The sequence below is a fragment of the Herpailurus yagouaroundi genome, unplaced genomic scaffold (genome assembly GCF_014898765.1).
Source record: "Herpailurus yagouaroundi ecotype Mexico unplaced genomic scaffold, PumYag 181, whole genome shotgun sequence".
In the NCBI taxonomy this organism is placed as follows: Eukaryota; Metazoa; Chordata; class Mammalia; order Carnivora; family Felidae; genus Herpailurus; species Herpailurus yagouaroundi.
Window position 1 is genome coordinate 32,550,274 of NW_024412412.1, and position 25,214 is coordinate 32,575,487.

Below are 25,214 nucleotides of genomic sequence, written 5' to 3' on the forward strand. Positions count from 1 at the left end.
CAGACCCGGAGCACCTGATAGGATACGCTTGTAGTTTCCAAGATGGTAAGTTCCCTGGCCCCAAGGAAATCATGGAAAAGAGGACTTTAAGGGAAAAGTAACCAGAAAAAGTTACCGAAACAGCACGGGTGACAGGAAACCCATATGACAATGGCTGGAATAATTCAGAAAATGGTGCTAAACAACTCAGGGTCTGAGCAGATACTGAACGCAGCCAAAAAAGAACTCAGAAGTTACCAAAATAGGGTATTTGGAGGCCTGACTTGACATTCGGTGGGCAATGAACGTGACAGGAAGACTATCAAAACAAAAAGCTCTCCTCCAACCCCCTCCCCTTCTTTCAACTCCAACTCTAGTAACAGACTCTTCAATCTACATTGGTGGACACTAAACAGGTATTCAAGGTTAGAAATTTAGTGTCAGTTACTTTTGCCACCTAGAAGATGGACTACCTTGCCAGGTACAGTTGTTTAAAATCTTAGATTCCTGGGGCGCCTGGGTGGCTCAGTCGGTTAAACGGCCGACTTCGGCTCAGGTCACGATCTCGCGGTCCGTGAGTTCGAGCCCCGCGTCGGGCTCTGTGCTGACAGCTCAGAGCCTGGAGCCTGCTTACGAGCCTGGAGCCTGTGTCTCCCTCTCTCTGACCCTCCCCTGTTCATGCTGTATCTCTCCCTATCTCAAAAATAAATAAATAAACGTTAAAAAAAAAATTAAAAAAAAAATCTTAGATTCCTATTGGCAAAGTTGAGTCCTGACGTATTTAATACTGATCAGATGACAAACGTTGGGGACACATACACAGAACATAAGGGTCGGACTGAAAATCTTTCTGTGACAAGAATCCTGCCTATCTTACTCTGTGCACAGTTCTTTGTAGCCTGAGTTCTACACGGCGGCGAGGCAAGGAATAGAACCGAAGTTCCCACCGGCTTCTAAGACTGGTTCACAGGATTCAGGTTTTTCAGGCAGCATGTTTTCTATGACACTTTCTACTGGAGGACTCGCCTCTACGGGTTGAATAAAATGGGGCACTCCAGCACAGAGTGGGTATTTGTGATGCCCAAGTCCCCTTGTGTGCTTTTTGAGATCATAAATTGCCCTTGTATTACCATGAGCAAAGTAGAGGCATACGTCAACCTTCTCTCTCCAGATATAAGCAACCGGAGAAATATGGTTCTCGTATGTGCCCTCAATGGATCTTAAATTTGCCTCTAGGACTTTCTCCTTACGCTAATCGTTCACAGAGTCTTACCTATGCCACAATGCTTTGATGTGCTACGTTTCACAATGGAGAAGAGACACCGAAGGCATTTTTGGTAGAAGTTATACACCAAATCATGTGAATGGCCCAGCATTCAGAAGTGCGAAGAGAGCCATGCGTGGTTACGTGTCCGTGTGGGATGGAAGGAGCTTGCTCGCTACTTTGCCACCTTCTCGACCCCTGGATCCCAGCAAGAGCCCTTGGAGATGGAAATTAATGGGACGCCAAAAGCTCAGGAGACCATTCCTCCAGAGCATTCCCCAAAACACTTTTGCTTTCAGGCTGGGCTTGCCTCTTCAGCTGCATCACGACAACGTAACTGAACGAAGGCACCGCTCGGAAAAAAGTCCTGACCCCTATGCTAGAAGGTGCCGCGTCCTACCTCCTAATATACCAGTAACCTAAATTTTAAGGATGGCATTTTACAAGCACAAATATGCTTCTGAAAGAAGAAAAGGCACTCTCCGTTTGCTAAGATTAAATCTGAAACTTCTCACCGGTTCTACTCTTAATTAGTTTTTCTTGTAAACACACTCCCGCCGCCACATCCATCTTTTGGGAAAACACGTCTCAGGAACACATGTCCCCAGGAGTAGTAGCTGACAGGCAGGACTGAAGGTAAAGGTCAGACAGATGTGGGAAATGACCGGCACACTCGACAAGGCCTAATTTGCTTCCCAGGCTGATGCCAAAACGTTTGCACGCAGTCCTTATCATAAAATCCAAGCCGTTGGGCTCGCTGCCAGTGATGTGTGTGAAAGGCAGTGGTTTTTAACCCTAGAACATGGTGAGGCCACGGATTCTGAGTTACAGTATACTTTCAATGATCTTGCCCCGCCGGGTGACAAAAGCAAATGAAAGTTACAAACACATCAGACGCCTTATTTCAGCTTCCCAGTAGCATTTTCTACATGCTGGTAAGAACTGAGTTTTTACGAATTAATCTCGGTTTGCTTTTGTCTCTTACTCGTCTGTGATCATTGCGCAAAGCTGACCACATGGAGAAGAAAACACGAAGAGGTACAACAGGGGCATGTCAAGGCTACCGGGCTGTACAGGACGGGAAGGTGTGACAATCCTTCTTCCTGAATCAGACATTCTGCAAGAGCTCAGTAAGACCTTACGGTATCAGATGGTCCAATACGGGTCCACTTAGCACATCTCAGAAAGGTGCTTATATTTTTTTTTTTTCAATGTTTATTTATTTTTGGGACAGAGAGAGACAGAGCATGAACGGGGGAGGGGCAGAGAGAGAGGGAGACACAGCATCGGAAACAGGCTCCAGGCTCTGAGCCATCAGCCCAGAGCCTGACGAGGGGCTCGAACTCACGGACCGCGAGATCGTGACCTGGCTGAAATCGGACGCTTAACCGACTGCGCCACCCAGGCGCCCCAGAAAGGTGCTTATTAAACCTCTGCTGGAAAAAAGTTCTTTTTTATGTTCCTGTTAGAGTTTTGTCAGCCAAGGAACCAAAATTCAGTGCCATGGAACTCTACCTATCTGCCAGGATACTGCCCGCTATACTTACTCACAAAAAAAATCCTGCTTTAGGGGTGCCTGGGTGGCTCAGTCAGTGAAGCATCCGACTCTTGATTTTGGCTCAGGTCGTGATCTCACGAGTGTGAGATCAAGCCCCGTGTCAGGCTCCACACTCGGCAATGGAGTCTGCTTGGGATTCTCTCTCTCTCTCTCTCTCTCTCTCTCTCTCTCTCTCCCTCCCTCCCTCCCTCCCTCCCTCTTTCTCTGCCCCTCCCCTGCTCATTCCCTCTCTTTCAAGATAAATAAATAAACTTTAGAAAAAGCCTGCTTTATAAAGATAAGATTCAAGATACGTACAGCTGAAGTCATAATCCATATGAATTCCTTCTATTATAAGGGAATAGATTTCTCGATAAAGGTGCATTTCAAAACCGGCCTCATTCTATACAGAAGAAATAACATGGGTACATTGGGACTGCCTATATATACACAAATGCTTCTTTTTATTTCAACTTTTCAAGATTGCCTGTTTCCTCTGGTTCCAACGCAATCGTTTGTGCTATGCTTTGGGCCGCTACGTGTTACACTAAAACTGTACAAAGCTTTGTGCTGTACTTGCTTCCGTAGAGTTTGGAGCGCCTTTGAGACATTATCTCATTTTGTTATGGCCAATTGTGTTATGCTTACCCTCAGAAATCACTGTTAACACCAGCCACCCTCTCTCCTGAGCTCGTGAGTGGTTTATGGGGCTGAAAACGAATCAATCAATGCATATGAATCAAATGCAGGAAACCAGTACTCATTGTTGGAACAACAGACCCTGGGCATTGAGTCACTTATGACTGGAATCTGGTTGATCACAGGAGAGGAGAGCTTAATGGTAACAAGAATGCCGTAACCTGATTTTCCAAAGCACTTTCATTTAATCACTTTCAATTCAAGGAGTGACCCGATTTTAGATGCAATGACCGTGACACAAAAAGAGTTTAAGTGTCCTGCCCAGGATGGTCAACCTAGAGAGGGACAAAATCATCTGATCTAAAGCAGTACTTTCTGCCTTCTCCCCTCTCCCTCGCCATCACCCACGTCTACTTCTGGCCCCGGTAGTATCATCCTTTTTCCCTCACAGCACTTCGAAGTATCTGAATTGTTTTGTTTACTCACTCTGTTCTCTTGTTTTTGTCTATCCCTCGAAGGAAAACCCTGTGAGCACAGGAACCTTGCCTGTTTTGTCACTCAGGTGACCTCAGTGCCTAGGGCATCTCTCGTGTTCAATAAACGTACCTAGCACAGAATAAGAGCATCACCACTTGCTCAGCAAGTTCTTTTGAGTGAATAAATGACCACAACTGGAATCTCCAGAGAGCAGCGATTTTTCCAGCCACGCCCACGGGTCTGGGGTGGGAAAGAACACTCGAGAGAGGGAACAGCCACCTCACTACCAAATCCCTGGCCTGGTTAAAGAAGCGAAGATATGGCAATGACTACAGGCCGGACTGATACCAAAGATGAAGAGAGGCGAGGCCACTGGCTTCAGTCCTTGAGGGATCTCGTTCCCTGAAAAAGTCTCTGAAGGAACATAATTCTCGGGGGCCGCTACAACACGAGCAGCACACACGGCGGGTTCTCCGTCCCTGCGCCCATTTTTAGTAGCAAATGAAGTTCAGGAGCAAGGTGACAGAAAGCAGGGAGTGATAAGCGATAGCAGGGCACTCATTTGGGCTGTGATCTGGGGGCAAAACTCAAGTAATCAGACTGGCACTTCCCCAAAAGGAAGAGTTATTATATGACCCAGCAATTCCACTCCTAGGAACATACCTAGGAACAAGAGAACTGAAAACATACGTCCACATGGAAACCTACACATAAAGGGTTATAGCAACATTACTCATAACAGGTGAAAAGTGTAAACAACTTAAATGTCCATCAACGGATGAATGGATAGATGAAATGCGATGTAGGCATACAATGAATATTATTGAGCCATAAAAAGATAGGAAGTACCGATACCCGCTGCAACAACGACGAGCCTTAAAACCATTGCACTCAGCTAGTCACAAAGGGCCCCATGTTATATGAACGGTCTAGACGGGGCAAATCTCCTGAGACAGACACGAGGTTGGTGGTTGCTTGGAGCTGGGGGATAATGGCCACCAAACGGGTACAGGGATTCTCTCTGGGTTCATGAAAACGTTCTGCAAGTAGACAGTGATGACGATTGCCCTTTAAAGCACAAGGATTGCCCTTTTAAGGATTGTATCCTTTAAATGGGTAAACGGTATGGTATTTGAAATAGATCTCAACGCAGCGGTTATTAAAAACAAAGACAACAAAACTCATGCAATAACCAAATCCTTCTGCAGTCTGCTGCGGATGGGGGCAATGTTGGAGCCTCCCATATTTCCCTCATAAAAGGAGAACAACTCTGCCTATGATACCTGGGGTTTTGTGGAGGTGACTGCCACCCTCTCTTACTCTCCACGCTAGCTTGCCTTGCTCCGTCAGGCTTGCTTTGGTCCTGTCTTTTGTCTTCATTCCTTTAACGGACTTCTGCAGAACACCTACTATGTGCCAGGTGCTGTGCAAGGCGCCGGCCCTACAGACGCAAGACGAGCTGGCTTTGCCTTCAAGAAGCTACCACTTTCATAATTATTCATGCGACCACAGGCCAGGAAACAGCAAAAGGAAGAGCCGTGAGTGGTTTTCGGTGATGGGTTGTGGGCAGAAAAGAATTTTCCGTAGCTGGGCTCCAGAAAGGTAGACTCATGTCCATACCGGAAAAAGCACACACAGGTCTGGTGTGCGAATATCTCAAAGGCAGGGTGGGGCGGAGTGTGCAGGAGGAGGGGGAGCCCCAGGAGCCAAATCAGACAGGAAGCTGGAAGACACAAAACCCCTCAGGCCATGAAATAGTGCCAGCATTAGCCTTAAATTCCATCTGGCAGTACTCTGGGCGTTTCCATCTTGTTTATTTATTTTTTTTCTTTTAAAGGAAAGAGAAGATGGGGGAGGAGGGAGAGAACTTAAGTTATTACTCAGCATTTCCACCCTGTTTAATGTTTGCAAAGTACTCCTGCACTCACTTAGTCCTGAACTGCTTGAAATAATAAAGGAATTTGAGAACCCAGCCAAGAACTCGAAGTACTTAGGAGACATAAGAACCTATCACTGCATCTGGCAAGGTGGGCACTATTAAAAAAAATAATAATAATAATCCCAGGGGCCCCTGGGTGCCTCAGTCGGTTAAGCAAGCGTCTGACTTCGGCTCAGGTCACGATCTCGCGGTTGGTGAGTTCGAGCCCCGCCTCGGGCTCTGTGCCGACAGCTCCGAGCCTGGAGCCTGCTTTGGATTCTGTGTCTCCCTCTCTCTCTGCCCCTCCCCTGCTCATGCTCTGTCGCTGTCTCAAAAATAGATAAAACATTTTTTAAAAATTAAAAAAAAAAATCAATCCCCTAAAATGAGCACTATATAAAGACATAATCCAATACGATAATCTCCGTAAAACCGACAGGCCTCTTGGTGGTGGTAAAGGAACTCCGTAAGCTCATGTTCTAAGTCTGCCCATTCATACCTTGACACACACCAGGTTTCAAATGGGCACGGACATCCTTTTTTGACGTGAAAGAGTCCTGCGGCACCCCAAATATTTTATGGTAGCAGTTAACAAGAACATCAGCTTCCTGCGGTCAGGACTGGAGCACCGGGACCATCATACTCAAGACGCAGCATCGATGAAGTGACAGGTATTTGTGTGACTGCCTATCAGCTGGGCCAGCGCCAGCGAGCTCCAAAACACCAGGAGCACTGTGGCTTTTGGCCTCAAGCTCCAGAAGGTGCTTGAAATGGAGGTGCTCGTGGATCTGGATTACGTTTCAATCCAACCAAGCTCAGTGACCTCCTCGGCTGGCTCCAGAGGAGTACTACCTTGAGGAATGTCCATGGGTCAACTGGGAAACCACTCGGTAAAGACAGAGCACAAACTTAAAAGGACCATTATATGAATCCTAGGAGGACAGGGTGCTTCAATGAGCGAGTCCAAAAAACTATGTTCGGGTCACGCAACGATGAAGAGAGAGCGTTGCAAATGTATTCAAAAGACATCACCTACTTTATTTCCAATCAACTCTCCGCTCTTCCCTCCTACACTCCACAGGACACTTGGAAAAACTTGACAAAACCCACCACATGCACACATACTGCAACTCTACTACGGTCAAACGGGAATTACCAGGTCGAGATCCGAAAGAGATCAAACCTTAGAGAGACGAGGCCAGAGTGTGAGGCTCCTCTCTTCTTGGGGCAACTGCCGAATTAAGAAAAGTTTCCTGAATGGCCGAGCAGCGTTTCTGATGGCCTGGTGGGTCCAGGAGAACAAAAATGGGGAGTCCTAGACCGCCAATGAGTTGGCTGTAATTTCGGACAAACTAGACTAAGGAAAAAAGCAATCCTACAGACAAAACTAACGGTAAAAAGATTTAATAAACAGGAATTAAAAGTTCAAACTGTTTAGAGGCGCCTGGGTAGCTCAGTCAGTTGAGCGTCCAACTCTTGATTTCAGCTCGGGTCATGATCCCAGGGTCGTGGGATTGAGCCCTGCATCAGCCTCCACACTGAGGGTAGAGCCTGTTTAAGATTCATTCTCTTTCTCTCTCTCTCTCTCTCTCATTCCCCTCCACCCCCTGTTCTCGGCCCCTCTCCCCTGCTTGCACTCTCTCTCTCTAAAAAAATTTTTAAAGTGCAAATTGTTTCAGTATAACAACTCTAAAATTGTACGTACCTAAAAATAGGTCTGAAAATATATAAGGCAAAAAACTGACATCACCGTAAATCATCATCATTGACATAAACTGTAAGCATGGTGAACGACTGAACACTGTTCTCTGATGGAAAATGGAGGAAAACAATGATGTACAGCAAATTTGAAAAAAAAAAATGATAAAGAAATAAGAATCTAACCGTCATCCACAGATGGTCCTAACATACATTCTTTTCAAGCCTATACGGAAGAGTTTCCAAAGCCAAACACATGCCTTCTGCCTGTCCAATGCAAAAACGTGTTAACACAGACACTAGCTAGAATGGATAAATCTGGCCCCTGACAAAGAAGTATGACCTAGTAAGGCCTGAGGGGACTGTGGTTTCAACAAGCAAAGCAGTCTTGAGATCAGACAGTAAGTAGATTGTCCCTTGTGTCTTGGTGATTTAGGGACAACATGGAACCGATGTTGGGCTGGACCTGAGATGGCGAGGATGGAAAGAGCAAAGAGAGGGGTGTGTGGGGAGAGTCCGCACGGCCCTCTCCCCCTTCTCCCTGCCCCTGGGAGCTGCATGGCTGTGCTTTGAGTTGTGTGGAAGGGAGAGGAAACCCTGGCCCCCTGCCTAAACATAAAGGGAGGCAGCAGGAATAGAGTCTTCTATGCAATCAGGCAGAATGACTTAGCTTTTCTATGGCCAAACCCTGCTTCCTTTTCCCCTGGCTTCCCAGCTTTTCTCCCCCCCCCCCCCCATTCTAGGCAAGTGCATTAGATTCCTAATGGCCACCTTTGCTATTCCGCCATCGCGAGCATTTACGTGGATGAGGGCAAGTGTGGATCCTGAAAATCTAGAGATCCTGATTCTAAGAAGCTTCACCCTCTGAGAAAAGTCTTCCTTGCTGCCCGCCTTCTTCCTGCCTTACTCTTCAGAGGGAATAAACGGGCCCCGAAAATTGGTCTTTGCTTTGATCCTCAACTTCGGTGGCCTGGACGCATGTTGGTGGTACTCTGGGATTTGAATTTGAAATGTGGATACATGGAGGGGTCCTGCCGGGATTCAAGCTCCACTGACATGGAGCTACAAGCCTCGGGTGGGGTGGGATGCGGGGGGGAGTGGGCACGACCTATGCTTTTCAGACAAACCAGGCATGCTGAGTACTTCCCTACGGCCCACTGACAGGTTAACTGGACCACCTCCCTAGCCTGACCTAATTGCAGGAAATATACTACGGGGCTTTCTGGACCTGCTGTAGCCCTGACCTAGTTCTGTGAAAGAATCTCAGCAGCACCAGTAAGTCTCTCCCTCATTTCTCCCCCAATCTGGCAACATTTAGTGCCGAGTAGAAAGAGCCACTTAATCGGCAGTGTTTCCTTTGCGCGGCAGCCAATCCAGGGTCCCACGTGGCTCCTCCCGGGCCAGCACTGTGTCGGATCCTTCTGCATCCGCGGCTTGGGGTTCAGCTATTCATATGCTCTGACGTTCTGGGGTCTGAGCACGGTGGCACTCATGTATTTGGCTGGCTGTGTTGGAAATCACTCTCAGCACAAAGTTGTATAGCCTAAGTACTTCCTGGGTTTTTTTTTTACTAGCACCATTTCAGGAAGTAAGGCACGCTGATGTTTGCTCGAAGTGCCTTATTAATAAGTAACTTCCACTGTGCTTCCCTTTCCCCGTCTGGCAGGAGGCCATCCAGACTTACCCTCATACATCTCCAGGATGTGAACCGTGTCTCCGATCTCCAAGGAGAGCTCCACATCTTGAGAGGCATTGTAGTTATAGATCGCTGGAAATGAGAAAGACACGGGGGAAATGGCATCAGTGGCGGTTAAAATACAAGTCACTACACAGCACAGTCAGTGGTTAATGAATTACTTATGGAACGAACAGCCCTCTATTTAATGATTTTGTGTGAATCACCCACTGTAAAGCAGAGGACATCCTCCTAAACCCCCGTTACTGGTAATTTACACTCGTTCTTCCATCCGGCAAAAATTGGTTGGCTGTCTACGACACGTTGTGTTCGAGGCGGGGGACAGAGACAAAACCCACGGGTGGGGTCCCTGCCCCAGGGGTTTTTAATAGTCCAGTAGAGGGAGGAAGATATTAAATGTATTGTATTACAGAAACAACTACTTAATTTCAATTGTGGGAAGAGTTATGAAAGAAAACACCAGGCTACAATGAGAATGCAGGGTGGGTTTCTGTAGGTGGGTCCCTTGTCCATCAGACAACAGCCAGCCCCCATCACCACTGAGCTCAAGATCTCTAAGACACAGAATGAGCCATCTCCCGGCTTCGCTGGCACAGTAATTGGGAGTCAAAAGGCCACTTTGAGTCCCATCTACCCTGTAGGAGCAGACTAACGCACAGTGCAATGTGGAGACGGCCATCTTTTCCCAGGTCTGGGCGTCCTGGGGAAATGGATTGCCCAGCACCTCCGCATCAAGGTGACCTCAATCACCACATCCTCAGGACTGGCAGTGACTGGGCCAGATTATGGAAAACAGGCTAAGTCTGATGATTCAAAAAGACGACAACCCCGTCTTAAGATGGGTAAGGGCTCCGAAGAGACATTTTACCAAGAATCATATATGCTGGCTAAGAAACACATGAAAGGGTGCTCATCATCATTAGTCATCAAGGAAATGCAAATTCACCACAAGATACCATTTCACACCCACTAGAATGGCTATGGGTTTTTGTTTGTTTGTTAGGTTTATTTATTTGAGAGAGAGAGACAGAGAGAAAGCGAGCCGGGGAGGGGCAGAGAGAGGGAGAGACAGAATCCCCAGTATGCTCCGAGCTGTCAGCACAGAGTCTGACACGGGGCTCGAACTCACAAACTGTGAGACCATGAGCTGAGCTGACATCAAGAGCAGGACACTGAACTGACGGAGCTACCCAGACGCCCCGGCTAGAGTTTTAAAAAGGTAGACAACTGGCAAGAATGTGGAGAAACTGGAACCCTCACTCATGGCCGGCAGGAATGGAAGACGACACAGCCTCTTCGGAAAACAGTTTGACAGTTTCTTAAGCCACACATAAATTTCCAGTACATTCCCAGCAATTACATTCCCCGCTCACTCTGAAGAGAAATGAAAACACATCTACGCGGCAACTTTCTGTGACTATTCCCAGCTGCTATGGTAGGCAGAAAAATAGCCTCCCAAAAGATAGTCACATCAGATTTCTGAAAACTGTGAATGCTACCTTATGCAGCAAAACATTTAGGCGCGCCTGAGTGGCTCAGGTGGGTAAGCGTCTGACTTTGGCTTAGGTTGTGATCTGGCAGTTCATGGGTTTGAGTCCCGCGTCCGGCTCTGTGCGGACAGCTCGGAGCCTAGAGCCTGGAGCCTGCTTTGGATTCTCCCTCTCTCTCTCTCTGCTTCTCCCCTGCTTGCTCGAGCTCTCTCTCTCTCTCTCAAAAATAAATAAACATTAAAAAAAAGAATTGGGGTAAGTTAAGGATCTTGAGAGGAAGAGCGTTTTCTGGATCATCAGCGTGGGTCCTAAAGGCAATCACATGTGTCCTGGTAAGAGAGGGCCAGAGGGAGTTTTGGGAGATGCACGGGAGAGAAGGAAATGTGAAGGCGGTGGCAAAGACTGAACCGCTGTGACCTCCAGTCAGGGACAGACACAACCACCAGAGGAGGTGGCAAGAAATGGAATCTCCTCGAGAGCCTCTAGAAGGAGCACTGGCTATCAACACCTTCACCTTACACTTCTGGTCTTTCAGAGCTGTGAACATAAACTTCTGTTGTTTTAAGCCACTGAGTTCGTAGTAATTGGTCACAACGGGTCACAGGAAACCAAAGTAGCAGTATTTACAACAGCCCAAAAGTGGAAATTACCCATCCACTGATGAACAAATAGATACGTAAAATAGGATCGATCTATACGATGGAACACTACTCAGCAGTAAAAAGGGATGAAATAAGAACACAGGCTACAACACAGGTGAACTTCAAAAAATTTATGCCAAGGGAGGGGGTGCCTGGGTGGCTCCGTCCGTTAACTGGCTGACTTCGGCTCAGGTCATGATCTCACGGCTCATGAGTTCGAGCCCTGCGTCAGGGTCTGTGCTGGTAGCTCACATCCTGGAGCCTGCTTCCATTTCTGTGTCTCCCTCTCTCTCTGCCCCTCCCCTGCTCACACTCTCTCTCAGAAATAAACATTAAAAAAAAAAATTTTTTTTTTTTTTAAATTATGCTAGGGGTGCCAGGGTGGCACAGTCGGTTAAGCGTCTGACTGTTAATCTTGGCTGAGGGCATGATCTCACAGCTCATGAGTTCGAGCCCCGCATCAGGCTCTGTGCTGATGGTGCAACACCCACTTGGGATTCTGTCTCCTTCTCTCTACCCGCTCCCCGACGTGTGTGCACCTGCTCTCAAAAATAAGTAAACTTAAAAACATTTAAAAACCATGCTAGGGGCACCTGGGTGGCTCAGTCGGTTAAGCGTCCGACTTCAGCTCAGGTCACGATCTCGCGGTCCGCGAGTTCGAGCCCCGCGTCGGGCTCTGGGCTGATGGCTCAGAGCCTGGAGCCTGTTTCTGATTCTGTGTCTCCCTCTCTCTCTGCCCCTCCCCCGTTCATGCTGTGTCTCTCTCTGTCTCAAAAATAAATAAATGTTAAAAAAAATTAAAAAAAAAAAACCCATGCTACATGAAAGTCCCATACCCAAAAATCCCGTATTTTAGACCTCTATTTATTTGCGATGCCTAGAATAGGCAAATCTACTGGAAATCATGCAGCAACCAGTAATCACTTGTTGCCTGGGCTGGGGAGAGGATGGAATAGCAACTGAGCACAAACCAGGCACCAAGGGAGCTTTTCAGGCAGGTGGAAACATCCCCAAACTAGATTTTGGTGGTGGGTACACAACTCTGTAAATTTACTAAAAGTCATCCAGCTTGAAAGGGACGGATTTTACAGTATATAAATCAGAGTTCAATAAACCTGCTTTTGTCTGTTTGTTTGTTTCAGCAGGTTTGTTTCTTGCCCTCGCTCTCTTGGTAAGCCATCTGCGTGGTTCTAGGAAAAAAGAATCACCTTTAGAGATTCTGTTCTTGCCATTCACCTGACGATCCAAGGAACCAAGATGTTCCCCATCCCTGCAGCTCTAACGAGCACGTGAGGATGGTCGCTAACCCATCTGCCAGATCCCACAAAGGTCATTGCCAACTGTGGGTACTTCCTGCTCTTTCTTTAAAAAAAAAAAAAAAAAAATTAAAGTTTTATTTTTTTTTGAGACAGAAAGAGACAGATCATGAACGGGGGAGGGTCAGAGAGAGAGGGAGACACAGAATCGGAAACAGGCTCCAGGCTCTGAGCCATCAGCACAGAGCCTGACGCGGGGCTTGAACTCACGTACCGTGAGATCATGACCTGAGCCGAAGTTGGACACAACCGACTGAGCCATCCAGGCGCCCCTTCCTGCTCTTTCTTGAACCTGCAACACATCCTGTGACTGCAGCTGGCCCGGAGGCTTCTCCCTACATCACAGGCCGTCAGCGATGGAGTCCACACCTCTAGCCACATCTTTTCCAAGCGGCTTATTTGAAGGGACTCACCCAAAGAGTGTTCTTCTGTAGTCTTGGCACAGAAACCTGGACAAGTTATGTTGAAATGAATTTACTATTGAGCTTTTGGACTAGACAATGAATTCCGAACACGGCTTGGCTAATGAAGTGGGTTAGGAGAAGCTGCAGAGGATGTAAACATAGCAGTGAGTTCCTGATGGATTCCTCGACCCAATGAAGTTCACTTCCTTCGTGTGAGAGCCAGGGGACTCAACTGTGTTGCCCACTAAGTAAATGTCTGGTTTACTATAGAAAACGTAGATCTCATAGCCTTGACTCCCCCTAGTCCCCATTCACTGGGGAATAGTTCCTTCCAGCGGCCCCCCCTCTCAGATGGAAACAGGAAGTAATGAGAGTGACGTGTCACAACGTGTTGGGTAATGACCAAGCTCTATCTCTTCCTCGTTCTTAGTTATCAGAAAGTAGGTAGAAACTCTCAAAGGCAGCATCCAGCAAAGAGCTACCAAGGATTGTTATAAACACACACACACACACACACACACACACACACACACACACACACAACATATAGACCAATATGTTTCCTTAACTCCTAGATTCCTAAATTTTCCAAAATTCTCCTGGCCTTACTCATCCACATTAGTCTCCATCATCTGCCAAATGCTACCCTCTGCTCCAGTCAAGACTCCTACAGTCTCCCTAAAGTCTGTGTTCACTCACGGTTTATCCCTCTTTGGAACAACAGCGCATTTTTTGGATACACACACATAACAATCTGAAACTCCCATTCACAATGCTATTCAACAAGTGACGGCGGGGGTCCCTGGTAGCCTACAGGAATCTCTTTCTCCTGACATCTGACATCTTTTCCTTCCGACGCAGTTTGGGTAATTAATCGCAGGTAACTTTGCTTATCATCCGCCACCAATTCGAAAGGAAAACTCCTCACAAACGAGGACCCCGTTGCATCTTCTTTTCGTCTCTTTCACATTTCCAGACCCTGGATTAGACGCAAAGAAGGTGCTCAAGGCACAAGAGTGACTTTTACAGAAGCTACCAATCGATTCGGTTACTCACCGCTTCTTCCCCAAACTTTAAGATGCGTCTGTCTTCCTGAGAAACGACAGCTGTGGTTCTGCACCGCTCAAGAGAGGGATATCAAAATCACCGCGCCTGCTGCTTTTTGCTTATTACACAAGAGAGAATCCGCCTGCCCAACCCCAGCTTGCGAAAGATTCCCATGGGAAGCACATCCCTCCCAAAATGCCTTTCGCTGCAGTAAAGTCGTCTGTTAGAGGACGTTCATCTGTTTCACATCTTCGGGCAGAAATGCCAACGAGCTTCCCGACCACTCAGGGCTGTCCAGTATTCGTTCCAAAGGCACACTTTGGAACCACGCCCTCCCTCTCCCGCTCCTTATTACACCTCATTTCCATTGTATTGTGTACGATTTTACGTCCACACGCAATACGATAACTACAAGAAGTGCACGCCGTGTACCGCAATGACTTAATGAGGAAACAGATTCAGAAGAGACAGACACCTTGCCCCAAGTAACCCAGCTTGACAAGCAGCAAAGCTGGTAAGGGACGCAGCCCTGTGATGATGCCTTCCTCACATTTTACAAGGCTGCTCCAGAATGGTGCCTGGAAACCAAGAGTAGAAGCTCACAGATTCTCAACGTGATGCCTGCCTTAGATTTCTCTCGTACAATGGGAACCCAACGTCCAAAAACAAGCTTGATTAGGGGCGCCTGGGTGGCGCAGTCGGTTGAGCGTCCGACTTCAGCCAGGTCACGATCTCGCGGTCCGTGAGTTCGAGCCCCGCGTCAGGCTCTGGGCTGATGGCTCGGAGCCTGGAGCCTGTTTCCGATTCTGTGTCTCCCTCTCTCTCTGCCCCTCCCCCGTTCATGCTCTGTCTCTCTCTGTCCCAAAAATAAATAAAAATGTTGAAAAAAAAATTTTTTTTTTTCAAAAACAAGCTTGATTATACACGAATCGATGACTGGTAATCGTGTCGTCTGTTAGACTGGTGCTGTTTTTAAAAACAGGCATACAGCTAGCGCTCAGCAGATTGTGCCTTCTCCCCTGGAATGTGAGTAATTCTTATGGAGAAAGACAGATAAAGGGGGAAATGAAGGAAACTCTGAGGGTTAAACAAAACACAATTGAAGACTCAACTATGCCACTTAGACATGCATGACCTTGAATGAGTTCCTCAGTGGGAGCCTCGGTTCCCTGTCTGTAAACTAGGCATCAGATCAGATGACTCTAAGGGTCCCCGTGGCTCCAAAATCCCCTGATTCATGAGGTGATGAAAAGAAGCAGGAGAAGCAAGTTGTGCTGTTTTGAACTGGCGGGCCCACCGCAATCTCTTGTTTTGTCTGAGGAAATTAAACAAGAACAGGGAGTTGCTGAATATAAATTGCCTAGCTGGCTGCTATGCGCAAGGTTGGGAGAGACGAATTGCGAATTGCGGGGATTTCTCCCTAAGCAGCTTACTGTTTAGATCATCAAAGTATGATTTTGCACAGCCACGTAGGTAAGACGGTATGTCTACAGATGTCAAACAGCTTGCATTTTATCAAATCTTTGATTTGGCCTTTCCTTTTAAACCAGGCTTGGAGGGAGGAAAAAAGAACTTTGAGGTCTTCAGACTCTGTGACAAGAGAACAACAAAATAACACGAACAGGACCCAAAATGAGGATGGGTTTTGACAATGAAAAGTCTATGTGTTACTAGTGGTTAATCCGTCTAATGAATCAGGTTCGTTCAGGAATCTTCAAATTACAAGCCCTTGAAGAATAACACAGCATGACATTTTCTATTTAGTCGTTTGGTAGAATCTACAAAAGGAAGATCCAGCAAGCCCAGAATAAGGTCCCAATCTGAGTTACTGTTCAGAAAATTGAAAAAGATGACCAAACTTCATCTTCTTCATTATTATCTTGACCTACCTACTCTCAGCCATCAGAACTACAAAAAGTTGAAAAAGGCACATCTCACGTTTGATCTTTGCCCTGGAGTTAACGCGGGGATGTCCCGAATGGCCAGGTGGACTTTTTTCTTTTGCTCTTTAATTCCAGTCTACTGTAAGGACCAGAGGATCAGATTCAACAGCAGGTCTGACCCCAAGTAAAAAAATCTATGGTTTTACACTGAGCATTCCATTTAGGTTCCCAACTAATCTTTTCAGGATGAGACGCTCATCCCACTCTACTCAGAACTCTCCACGCCAGGTGCCATCGAATGAAGACAGCAGCTTATGCTTCTCCCTAACAGTAGAAGCAGTAGAACAGCAGAACCTCCTCCCTCCACAGGAGCAGGTTCTTACGGGCTTCTTAATTCACTCCCTAGACTACTGAGGAGGAGAGGATGTATTGACCAATTCATTGGTAATTCTTTAGAAATCTCTATTTTAAGAATTATATCTACTTGTAGGTGGAGTTGATAATTACACTTAAACTGGAGAGAGGTTTCATAGATCTAAGTTCAACTAATTTACTGATTGGCTCGCTGTTACCAAGTGGTTACTACGCGCCGTCTCATTTAAACTCATATGAAATTAAATGTACACAGGATGTTTAAAGGAGCAAAGCTGAAACAAGATTGTTCAAAAGTATGGGGGGGAACTCTATGATCTACAAACATGCTGAGCTTTTCCCCATAGCTTCCCCATCGAAAAAGTGAAGGCAACAGTACGTTCTTTTTTTTTTTTTTTTTTTTAATTTTTTTTTTTCAACGTTTATTTATTTTTGGGACAGAGAGAGACAGAGCATGAATGGGGGAGGGGCAGAGAGAGAGGGAGACACAGAATCGGAAACAGGCTCCAGGCTCTGAGCCATCAGCCCAGAGCCTGACGCGGGGCTCGAACTCACGGACCGCGAGATCGTGACCTGGCTGAAGTCGGACGCTCAACTGACTGCGCCACCCAGGCGCCCCAACAGTACGTTCTTTATACGATTTTGTGAAGCCCAGAGAGGAGGAGGTATGCAGAATCCCCAGGACGGTGACTAATACCTGGCGGGCACTGAAAAAATGGCGGCCACCTTCCCTTTTACCTCTTCCCTTTTTTGCCCTGTCCAGCTTCCCGCTTTGAGCATGATGGCAACCACATCCTCAAAGATGGATGGACACTATCACCCTCACCAATAAGCCAGTGGAAGTCACTCAATGAAAACTGGGAATCAGGAAGACCTACAGAGAAACCAAACAAACTGGCCCCGATAGGCCTTCCAAGGTTAAGGTTGCTGGACAATGAAGTGCAGGTGTCCCTAAGGACGGCAAAGCCGTTTTCCTACAGGAGGCTAAGAACGGAGTTCCCCTAAGAAGCAGCAGGAGAGCCAGGGACTGTTTGAATATTTTAACCATTCTCTTGCTGTCCCTTCCAGCATTTCTACAGTGATTTAACTGAGGAACCAGGGTGTCAATACCCCAGATGCCTCAATCACTTGCTCACTGTAGTACCCTCAATCTGGACACATTACAACGCATTCTAGTATTACTCATGCCTACGGTTCTAGCATCTTCTCTTCTTTTCCACTGATCTCTTTCTTGTTAAGAAAAAGTAAAAGAGAAGAAAACACGAGGGCAAGTAAGGAAGGGTTTTAATGATGAAGTAAGAAAAATCTGACTAATGAGCCCAGAACACTTTCCCCCAACCAAATGAGGTATTAGTCAGGTTCTTCTTGGTATCTCTTCTTATTAAATACAAATTAAATAGATCTGGGGTAAAAACGGTCGGATCTAAGATTGTGTCAAGTTTACTGCCTCTAACTTATGGACAGAAATCATAACTCAGGAATAGAGAATCTGAAGATAAAAGCCACAGATTATTGTGGAATCTAGAACAAGCATCTTGAAGTGACGGGCAAAAACGTCAGTGACTCTTTTCTCCATAGAGACCTGAATTTGAGACAAAACACAGCTCACGGAGAAAAGGAATGATCCCTAACCAGGCTGCAAAAGCCATTAATTTGAAAGCATCAAGCTGAAAATAAGAAAACAACCATAGAAGGTTGGGACCTGGGCATACATCTCGGCAGGGCCTGTCCCCGGGCAAGCTTGGCTGGTCGCCCTCCCAGGGCCCACATCCAGGAGGGTCCGATTACATACACCACACACCACAGTCACGTCATACTGCGAGCACAGTGAGAAGACAGTGTGTATGTATACACGGCCAGGAGGGAAGGCAGGGATGAAAAGGGTAAACAGCTAGGGAGAAGGTCAGAGACCAAAGAAATCTGGGAAACCATTTGGTCAAATCTCCCTTGTTTCATAAAGGAGGAAATGGAAGCCGTGGGGTGTGTGTGTGTGTGTGTGTGTGTGTGTGTGTGTGTTAGTTGAAAAGTGGTAGATGAAGATAAAACCAAATTGCAGTCAGGCCACCGAAGGTCCTTCCCATAGTCTGGCCAAAAAACTACCACCCTGGACTCATACAAGTCATTTAATCTTTTCAGGCTTCAATGTCCTCATCAATAAAGTGACATTTGTGAACTGGTATTTTACCTGCCTCTTAGGGTTACTGTAAGAAATGAAAGGAAACATAAAAATGAGTAATTTTTAGTCATGTCTTTGGAACCGTGATATTTCAGCATAAAAGACAAGTACAAATTTTAAAAAAAGGATAAACAAATCTAGGCTAATCTATTTGAATTAGAAATATCAGTACGGGGGCACGTGGGTGGCTCAGTAGGTTAGATGTCTGATTCTGGATTTCAGCTCAGGTCATGATCTCCTGATTCATGGGTTTGAGCACCACGTCGGTGCTTGAGATTCTCTCTCTCCCTCTCTCTCTGCCCCTCCTCTGCTCATAAGCTCTCTCACGTGCGCAAAAATTAAATAAATAAAAATAAAAGTATCAGTATGAATTTGGAAATTTTTCCTCCTAAAAATAATAAATATATATGTATATATGTGCATATAATAAATGTATCTGTATATAAGGACATATATATGTAAATACACACACACACATAGATGAATTTCATTTTCACTTGTGGCCATAGTGGGTCAGAGAACACATCAGGGGTCAAGTGAACTCTCTCATCTGAAAGATCTAAAAAAAATAGGCAAAATATGACTCGTGGTTTTCAGGCACCAACAGCACGTAGTGCAGAGGGATGTCCGACAGAAGAGAAACAGATGAGGTAAGTCTACAGCTGCCTCTGGTCACTGCTTGAAAAGAGTCTCCAGGCAAATGTACAGGGAGAAGAAACACAAACAGACCCTAGTAGTCACCCTAAGATGAGGAAACAGAGTTGAGAATTCAGGGTCAAGGTGGCTAAGATATGCAGGACAGAGAATCAGAGGGGAGTTTCCCTCGAGTCTATCGACAATGACTGGTCGACCCATGTATGCGAAGCAAATACCTGAGGCCAAGGAAAAGAAGCAACGAGAAAAGAACAGAAGAAGCAATTCCCATTCCTCACACAGGGCTAGGAACAGCCCTGGAAAACTCACGTTTTCCACAACCAGAGTGGAGAACTTTGTGATACGTGGCGTCTACTCTGAGTACCAGAAGGGTAGCGCCTAAGAGTAGGGTAGGCAGTGCGACCAGATTGGCCCTAAGGTAAAGGCTGTGTGGGTCCTGCCTAACTGAGACCAAATGCAAATGTGAAAAGAATAAAAATCTTCCTCATAGCTGCATCCCAGAACAAGGCTCACACTCCCAAAGAGATAAAATGTACAATGTCCCAATACCAGTTCAAGATAACCAGGCATGAAAGGATGAAAAGTCAGGAGGTACACAAATCAACAGCAGAAGACCTAGAAATGGCATAGATCAGGCAACGGAGCGTGTTCCAGTTAACTAAAGGAATCGAACCATGCAAAGCGTATTCTTTGACTACGATGGAATTAAACTCACGGTCAATAACAGACATTAAAAAAAAAAAAAAAAAAAAACTCCCAGAATATTTGAAACTAAACAACCTACCTCTTAACAGTCCCCGGAACATTCATTCGGCCATATAATCTACCACATTAAGATGAAAAAAAAAAGAAAAAGAAAAAGATCATCTCTACCGATGCAGAAAAGGCATTTGATAAAATCTGATATCCAGGCACGATAGAAACTGTCAGCACTATGATACATCTACTGCTAACATCATATCAAATTGTCAAATATTAAGTATGCTTCTGGGACGAGGCAAGGATGTCTGCTCTCATCACTTCCATTCCACATTTTAATGGTGATTCTAGTGTTTAAATAAGTGTTTAATCTAGTGTTTAACCTAGTGTTTAAATAAGGCAAGAAAAAGAAATAAAAAGCTTTCAAATTGGAAAGGATACACAAAGCTGTGTTTGTTAGAAAATAACATGATCATCTACACAGGAAATCTTAAAGGCATTTACAGAAGAGTCACCAGAACAACCCAATCTGTACCAATATAAAAAAAATTTATTGTATTTTTCTTTAAAAAAAATTTTTTTTTAATGTTTGTTTATTGTTGAGAGAGACAGAGACAGAATGCGAGTGGATTAAGGGCAGAGAGAGAGAATCTGAAGCCGGCTCCGGGCTCTGAGCTGTCAGCACAGAGCCCGACAAGGGGCTCGAACTCAAGAGCCGCGAGATCATGAGCTGAGCCGAAGTCGGACGCTCAACCGACTGAGCCACCCAGGCGCCCCTATTTATTGTATTTTTCTATACTACAACAAGCAAGCTAATAGTGGGTTGTGAGGTAAAGAGCATCTCTTCCTACAGATTCCCAGTGAAACAGCTTGGAAACCAGCGCCCCAGACAGACTCCCGCACAAGTGTACTGAAAAATAGGTTCAAGAATGTTCACAGTAGCAGTGCTGGTAGCAGCAAAACCTGGAATCAGCTCAGTGTCCATTGAAAGGAAAATGGAGAAATAAATTGTGATATATTCGAACATAAAATACACTAGGAAAAACGAATGCATGCAAATTTACACACATACCACTAACAAAATGTTGAGCAAATTAAAAAAAAAATCACTGGAGAAATATACACAAGATGATGTTTTTAGAGAAAATCCAAAATCCTGCGAAACTAAATGAATTCGGTTTTTAAGATATGCACGCATATATGGTATAACCATAGGAAAAAAACCCCTGGAAATAAAACACACCAATTTCAGAATATTTTTATATCCAAGCTAGGGCTGGAGTGTTAAGACTATTAGGGGGAAGCATGGACATGGGGCTAATATCCAGAGAATCTTTTTGCAATTCATTGGATTGGGATACACAGGAGGGTTTATTACTGTTTCTCTTTATACGCTTCTCAAGTGTTGCGAATACTCTTTTATGTATGTAATACTCAATTCAAACAATGAAAACCAGTTAGACAGATCTACATGTATATACACATGGGGGGGTATTTATAACGACAAAATAAACACCTCTTTTACATAAATAATTACATGTTACCATATTCCTTCATATGTATTATTCCTGTGGTCTACAAATGTTAGCACGCATCAAAATCACTTGGAGCGCTTCGTAAAACCCAGATTGCTGGGCCCCGCATCTAGTTTCCAATTCAGCAGTTAGGAAAGAGGCTCGAGAATTTCCATTTTAACAGGTTTCCAGGTAGCACTGAGGCTGCCCGTTCAAGTCAAGACTTCAGGACCCTCTATGTTACTAGACGAGAGCCTCATAAAAACCAGCAAAGAAGAGCTGACTCTGGCCTCATTTGGCAGATAAAGAAAAGTAATCTCTGAGAGATTAAGAGATCTGCGGCGTATGTTATTATGAATCATACCAGCCCTGGACTTGTCCAAGCCCCAGTTCTGTATGTATTGATTCTTGGAAGCAACTTAACCTCTTGGGGCCAACAGTTCTATACCTGTAAATTTCACTTATACGATTCTTTTGAGGCGTAAGGGATCATAAAGCGCTTGAATCGGTGTCCCTGGTATGTAGCAAACCCTGGGGAAATGTTAACTAACTTTACTGCCACTAAGTTAGTAAGCGGTGGAGATGAGATTCAAATCAAGCTCTTCATTTTCAATCAGTGTCAACACAGATGCCTTTTGGTGCCACAAGACAGCATTGAGGAGTGCCACAGAGTCCCACAAATCCTTTTTTTTTAAGGCCGTTTTAGAAACCAGGGTGCCTGGGTGGCTCAGTTGGTTCGGCGTCCAACTTTGGCTCAGGTCATGATCTCGCGGTTTGTGAGTTCGAGCCCCGTGAGGGGCTCTGCACCGATAGCTCAGAGCCTGGAGCCTGCTTGGGATGCTGTCTCCCTCTCTCTCTCTCTGCCCCTTCCCCGCTTGTGCTCTGTCTCTCTCTCTCACAAAAATAAATAAACTTAAAAAAAAAAAGACAGTTTTAGAAACCTTAAAGAAGACTTTAATATAAATTCTAAAATCCAACTGCTCTTTGCACTTAAAAGAAAACTAAGAGCCAGAATGAAGTGGCTTAAGATCATACAGCTAGTTAGAGGAAGTCTGAGATGTGTAAGTGGAAATAATTTTTTTCAAGTGATACATAAATGGTCTTTATAATATAAGTAAGCAAGCATGAGGTCTATAAAGATGAGGATCTAAAACTTTCTGATTTACCTTTTTCACACACACACGCACACACACACACACACAAAAGTGACCAAATGAAATTTTCTTTCCAAGATACAATTGGTTCAAGTCACTTCAATACAAAGATATGGAAAATTCTATCTCATTTCTTCCTGTAATCTAAAGAAAGGCGAATATATTATTTCTCTGATGTAATTTCTGGACAAAAGAAAAATGTAAATTTTGGATTGTATTTCACTATAATCATTTTACATTTTTAAAAATTCACCCGAGGAGTGCCTGGGTGGCTCAGTCGGTTGAGTGTCCGACTTCGGCTCAGGTCATGACCTCGCGGTCTGTCCGTTCGAGCCTCGCATCAGGCTCTGTGCTGACAGCTCAGAGCCTGGAGCCTGCTTGGGATTCTGGGTCTCCCTCTCTCTCTGCCCCTCCCCTGCACACACTCTGTCTCTCTCTCTCTCTCTCTCTCTCTGTCTCAAAAATAAATAAACATTAGAAAAATAAAATAAAATAAAAATTCATCTGAGTTCCGCTTTCTTTTCACATAGATTTGAAAATAATCAAAAGCAGGGGTGCCTGGGTGGCTCAGACAGTTAGGCGTCTGACTCTCGATGTCAGCTCAGGTTTTGATCTCATGGACGTTGAGTTCAAGCTCTGCACAGGGCTGCAAGCAGGCATGAAGACAACTGAAAAAAAAATCATCATCATCATCAAAAGCAGAGTTTAGGTAAGTTTTGCTGACTCAACATGCCTCTCAAGTTATCCCCAAAGCATTAAAATATTTTAGGCATGAGTGTTCATAAAAAAATGTTGGTTCGTAAAATACGACCACCTAACCTATGACCCAATCTAAATGTTAATAGCAAAGTAACATTTTCCAACCCGAAGTCTAGGCTTCTTTGTTTTCTGGCATTTAAAAATAGAAATCACTCTAAAGCAAGTGGGAAAATACATTTCCTGGTCTTCCACGTTGGCATGTTATATTTTATTTCAATACAACGAATTAGTCAGGAAGCGGTGACCTATAATAATTTCATCGGTTCCACAGCGTAGTGTTACAGTTCCAACTTCTGCTTCTGTGCTGTGAACCCCAAAGAGAGGACAAAATCATGTACCACCAAAAGGGTAACGTATTTTACGAGCTGCATATATGACATAATCACAGACACTTCGCTCCCCACTCACATCCCCACCCCACCACTCTGCCTCTGAGGGAATTTTTTATGGTATCAGAGCGCAGTATACATGAGGAGGAAAAATGAAAATGGGTCTATTTCCGTTAGATGACTGGCGACACGTCATTGCGTCATGCGGGCTTGACCCCGGCAGAGTCATCTTAGACCTGTTCTCCCCATTCCAGTTCTTGCTGTGTTTGTCTTTGCTAGTCATCTAGAACTCAGGTTACGACTCTTGGATCTCTGCTGATCGCCCTGCTCCCAGTGTCTCCTCATGTATAAAACAAGACAAACGATAACTACATCGCAGGGATGTTGTGGAGATTAAGTAATATCCCTCCAACACGCACCATGGGAAGAAGTAGCTATTTCCGGCATCATAACACCATTCGGCATAAGGGTGCCACTCTAACATTTTTCTGACAATACGCGCAAAAATCTTCCGACAGTTCTCTATTTGCTACTGATGCATAGGATTTAAGAATTTTCAAAGCTCATTCCTTCCTGAACCTTCTTTGGTAACCCCTTTGCTTGAACAGCCCTCTCTACTTTTCCCCATTTGATTAAATCCTAGCCAGAAAGCGAACTTACAAAAGCCCAACTCAACTACAAACTAGCTAGCGTAATCCCAGCCTCTGATGGTTTCACCACTTGAGGGATTACAATGTTGTGCCTTTTCCACTGTTTAGAATTTAATCAACCAATCTGCTGTGTGACTTACCTGCCCAGGTGCCTCCTGGGGCTCTGTGCAAAGAGGAGGCTCACATCACTCACGGTCCCATGTGTCCATGGGCTTCTTGACACCTGCCTTCTTGAAGGGGACGGCTCGACAGTGACAAAAGAGGCCCAATGTAGATCTGTCTCTACTTACCTAAATTACAACACTTCCTTCCCCTCATAGAATCTCCTCAAAAGAGAACTAGGAGTGTTCCTGAGAGCGCCCTTTAGTCAAGCCCTGTCTGTACGCCATTGCAGATCAGTCTTAGTTTTTTCTCCTTACCCACGCTAGGCTGTGATCTTGTTAAAAAGTTCCTCTGGGGGCAGGGGGATGGGTTGGGGATGTAAGTGTGGAGTGAGGTGTGTGTGAATATGTGACACGTGAAAATGTGCCAAGTATAGGGATAGGGATGGCATAGCTCCCTTCACAAATAGGGTTGATTCCAGCTTTTCTCTATCTTGATAGTTCCTTGGACCTTTCAAGAAATTTCAGAAAGCGTAAAGTCGGTTGTCTAAGTTTAGAGCCACGTTTCCCTCTCAATTCTGTCACTTAATAGAAAGTTAAAAAAATATTTTTTATTATTTTTTTCTTAACGTTTATTTATTTTTGAGACAGAGAGAGACAGAGCATGAACGGGGGAGGGGCAGAGAGAGAGGGAGACACAGAATATCAGAAGCAGGTTCCAGGCTCTGAGCCGTCAGCCCAGAGCCCGACGCGGTGCTCAAACTCACGGATCGCGAGATTGTGACCTGCGCTGAAGTCGGACGCTTAACCGACTGAG

At 45.3% G+C, this 25,214-nt stretch overlaps 1 protein-coding gene across 3 annotated transcripts in view; it reads right to left on the bottom strand.

Annotated features, from left to right (window-relative positions):
* Window positions 1-25,214, bottom strand: part of DOCK5 (dedicator of cytokinesis 5) — a 224,963-nt gene that overhangs the window by 155,375 nt on the left and 44,374 nt on the right. For all 3 annotated transcript variants that reach the window (XM_040490247.1, XM_040490248.1, XM_040490249.1), the window contains exon 2: window positions 9,197-9,280. In XM_040490247.1, the coding sequence (XP_040346181.1) occupies window positions 9,197-9,280 (84 nt within the window). The remainder of the gene's footprint in view (window positions 1-9,196; window positions 9,281-25,214) is intronic.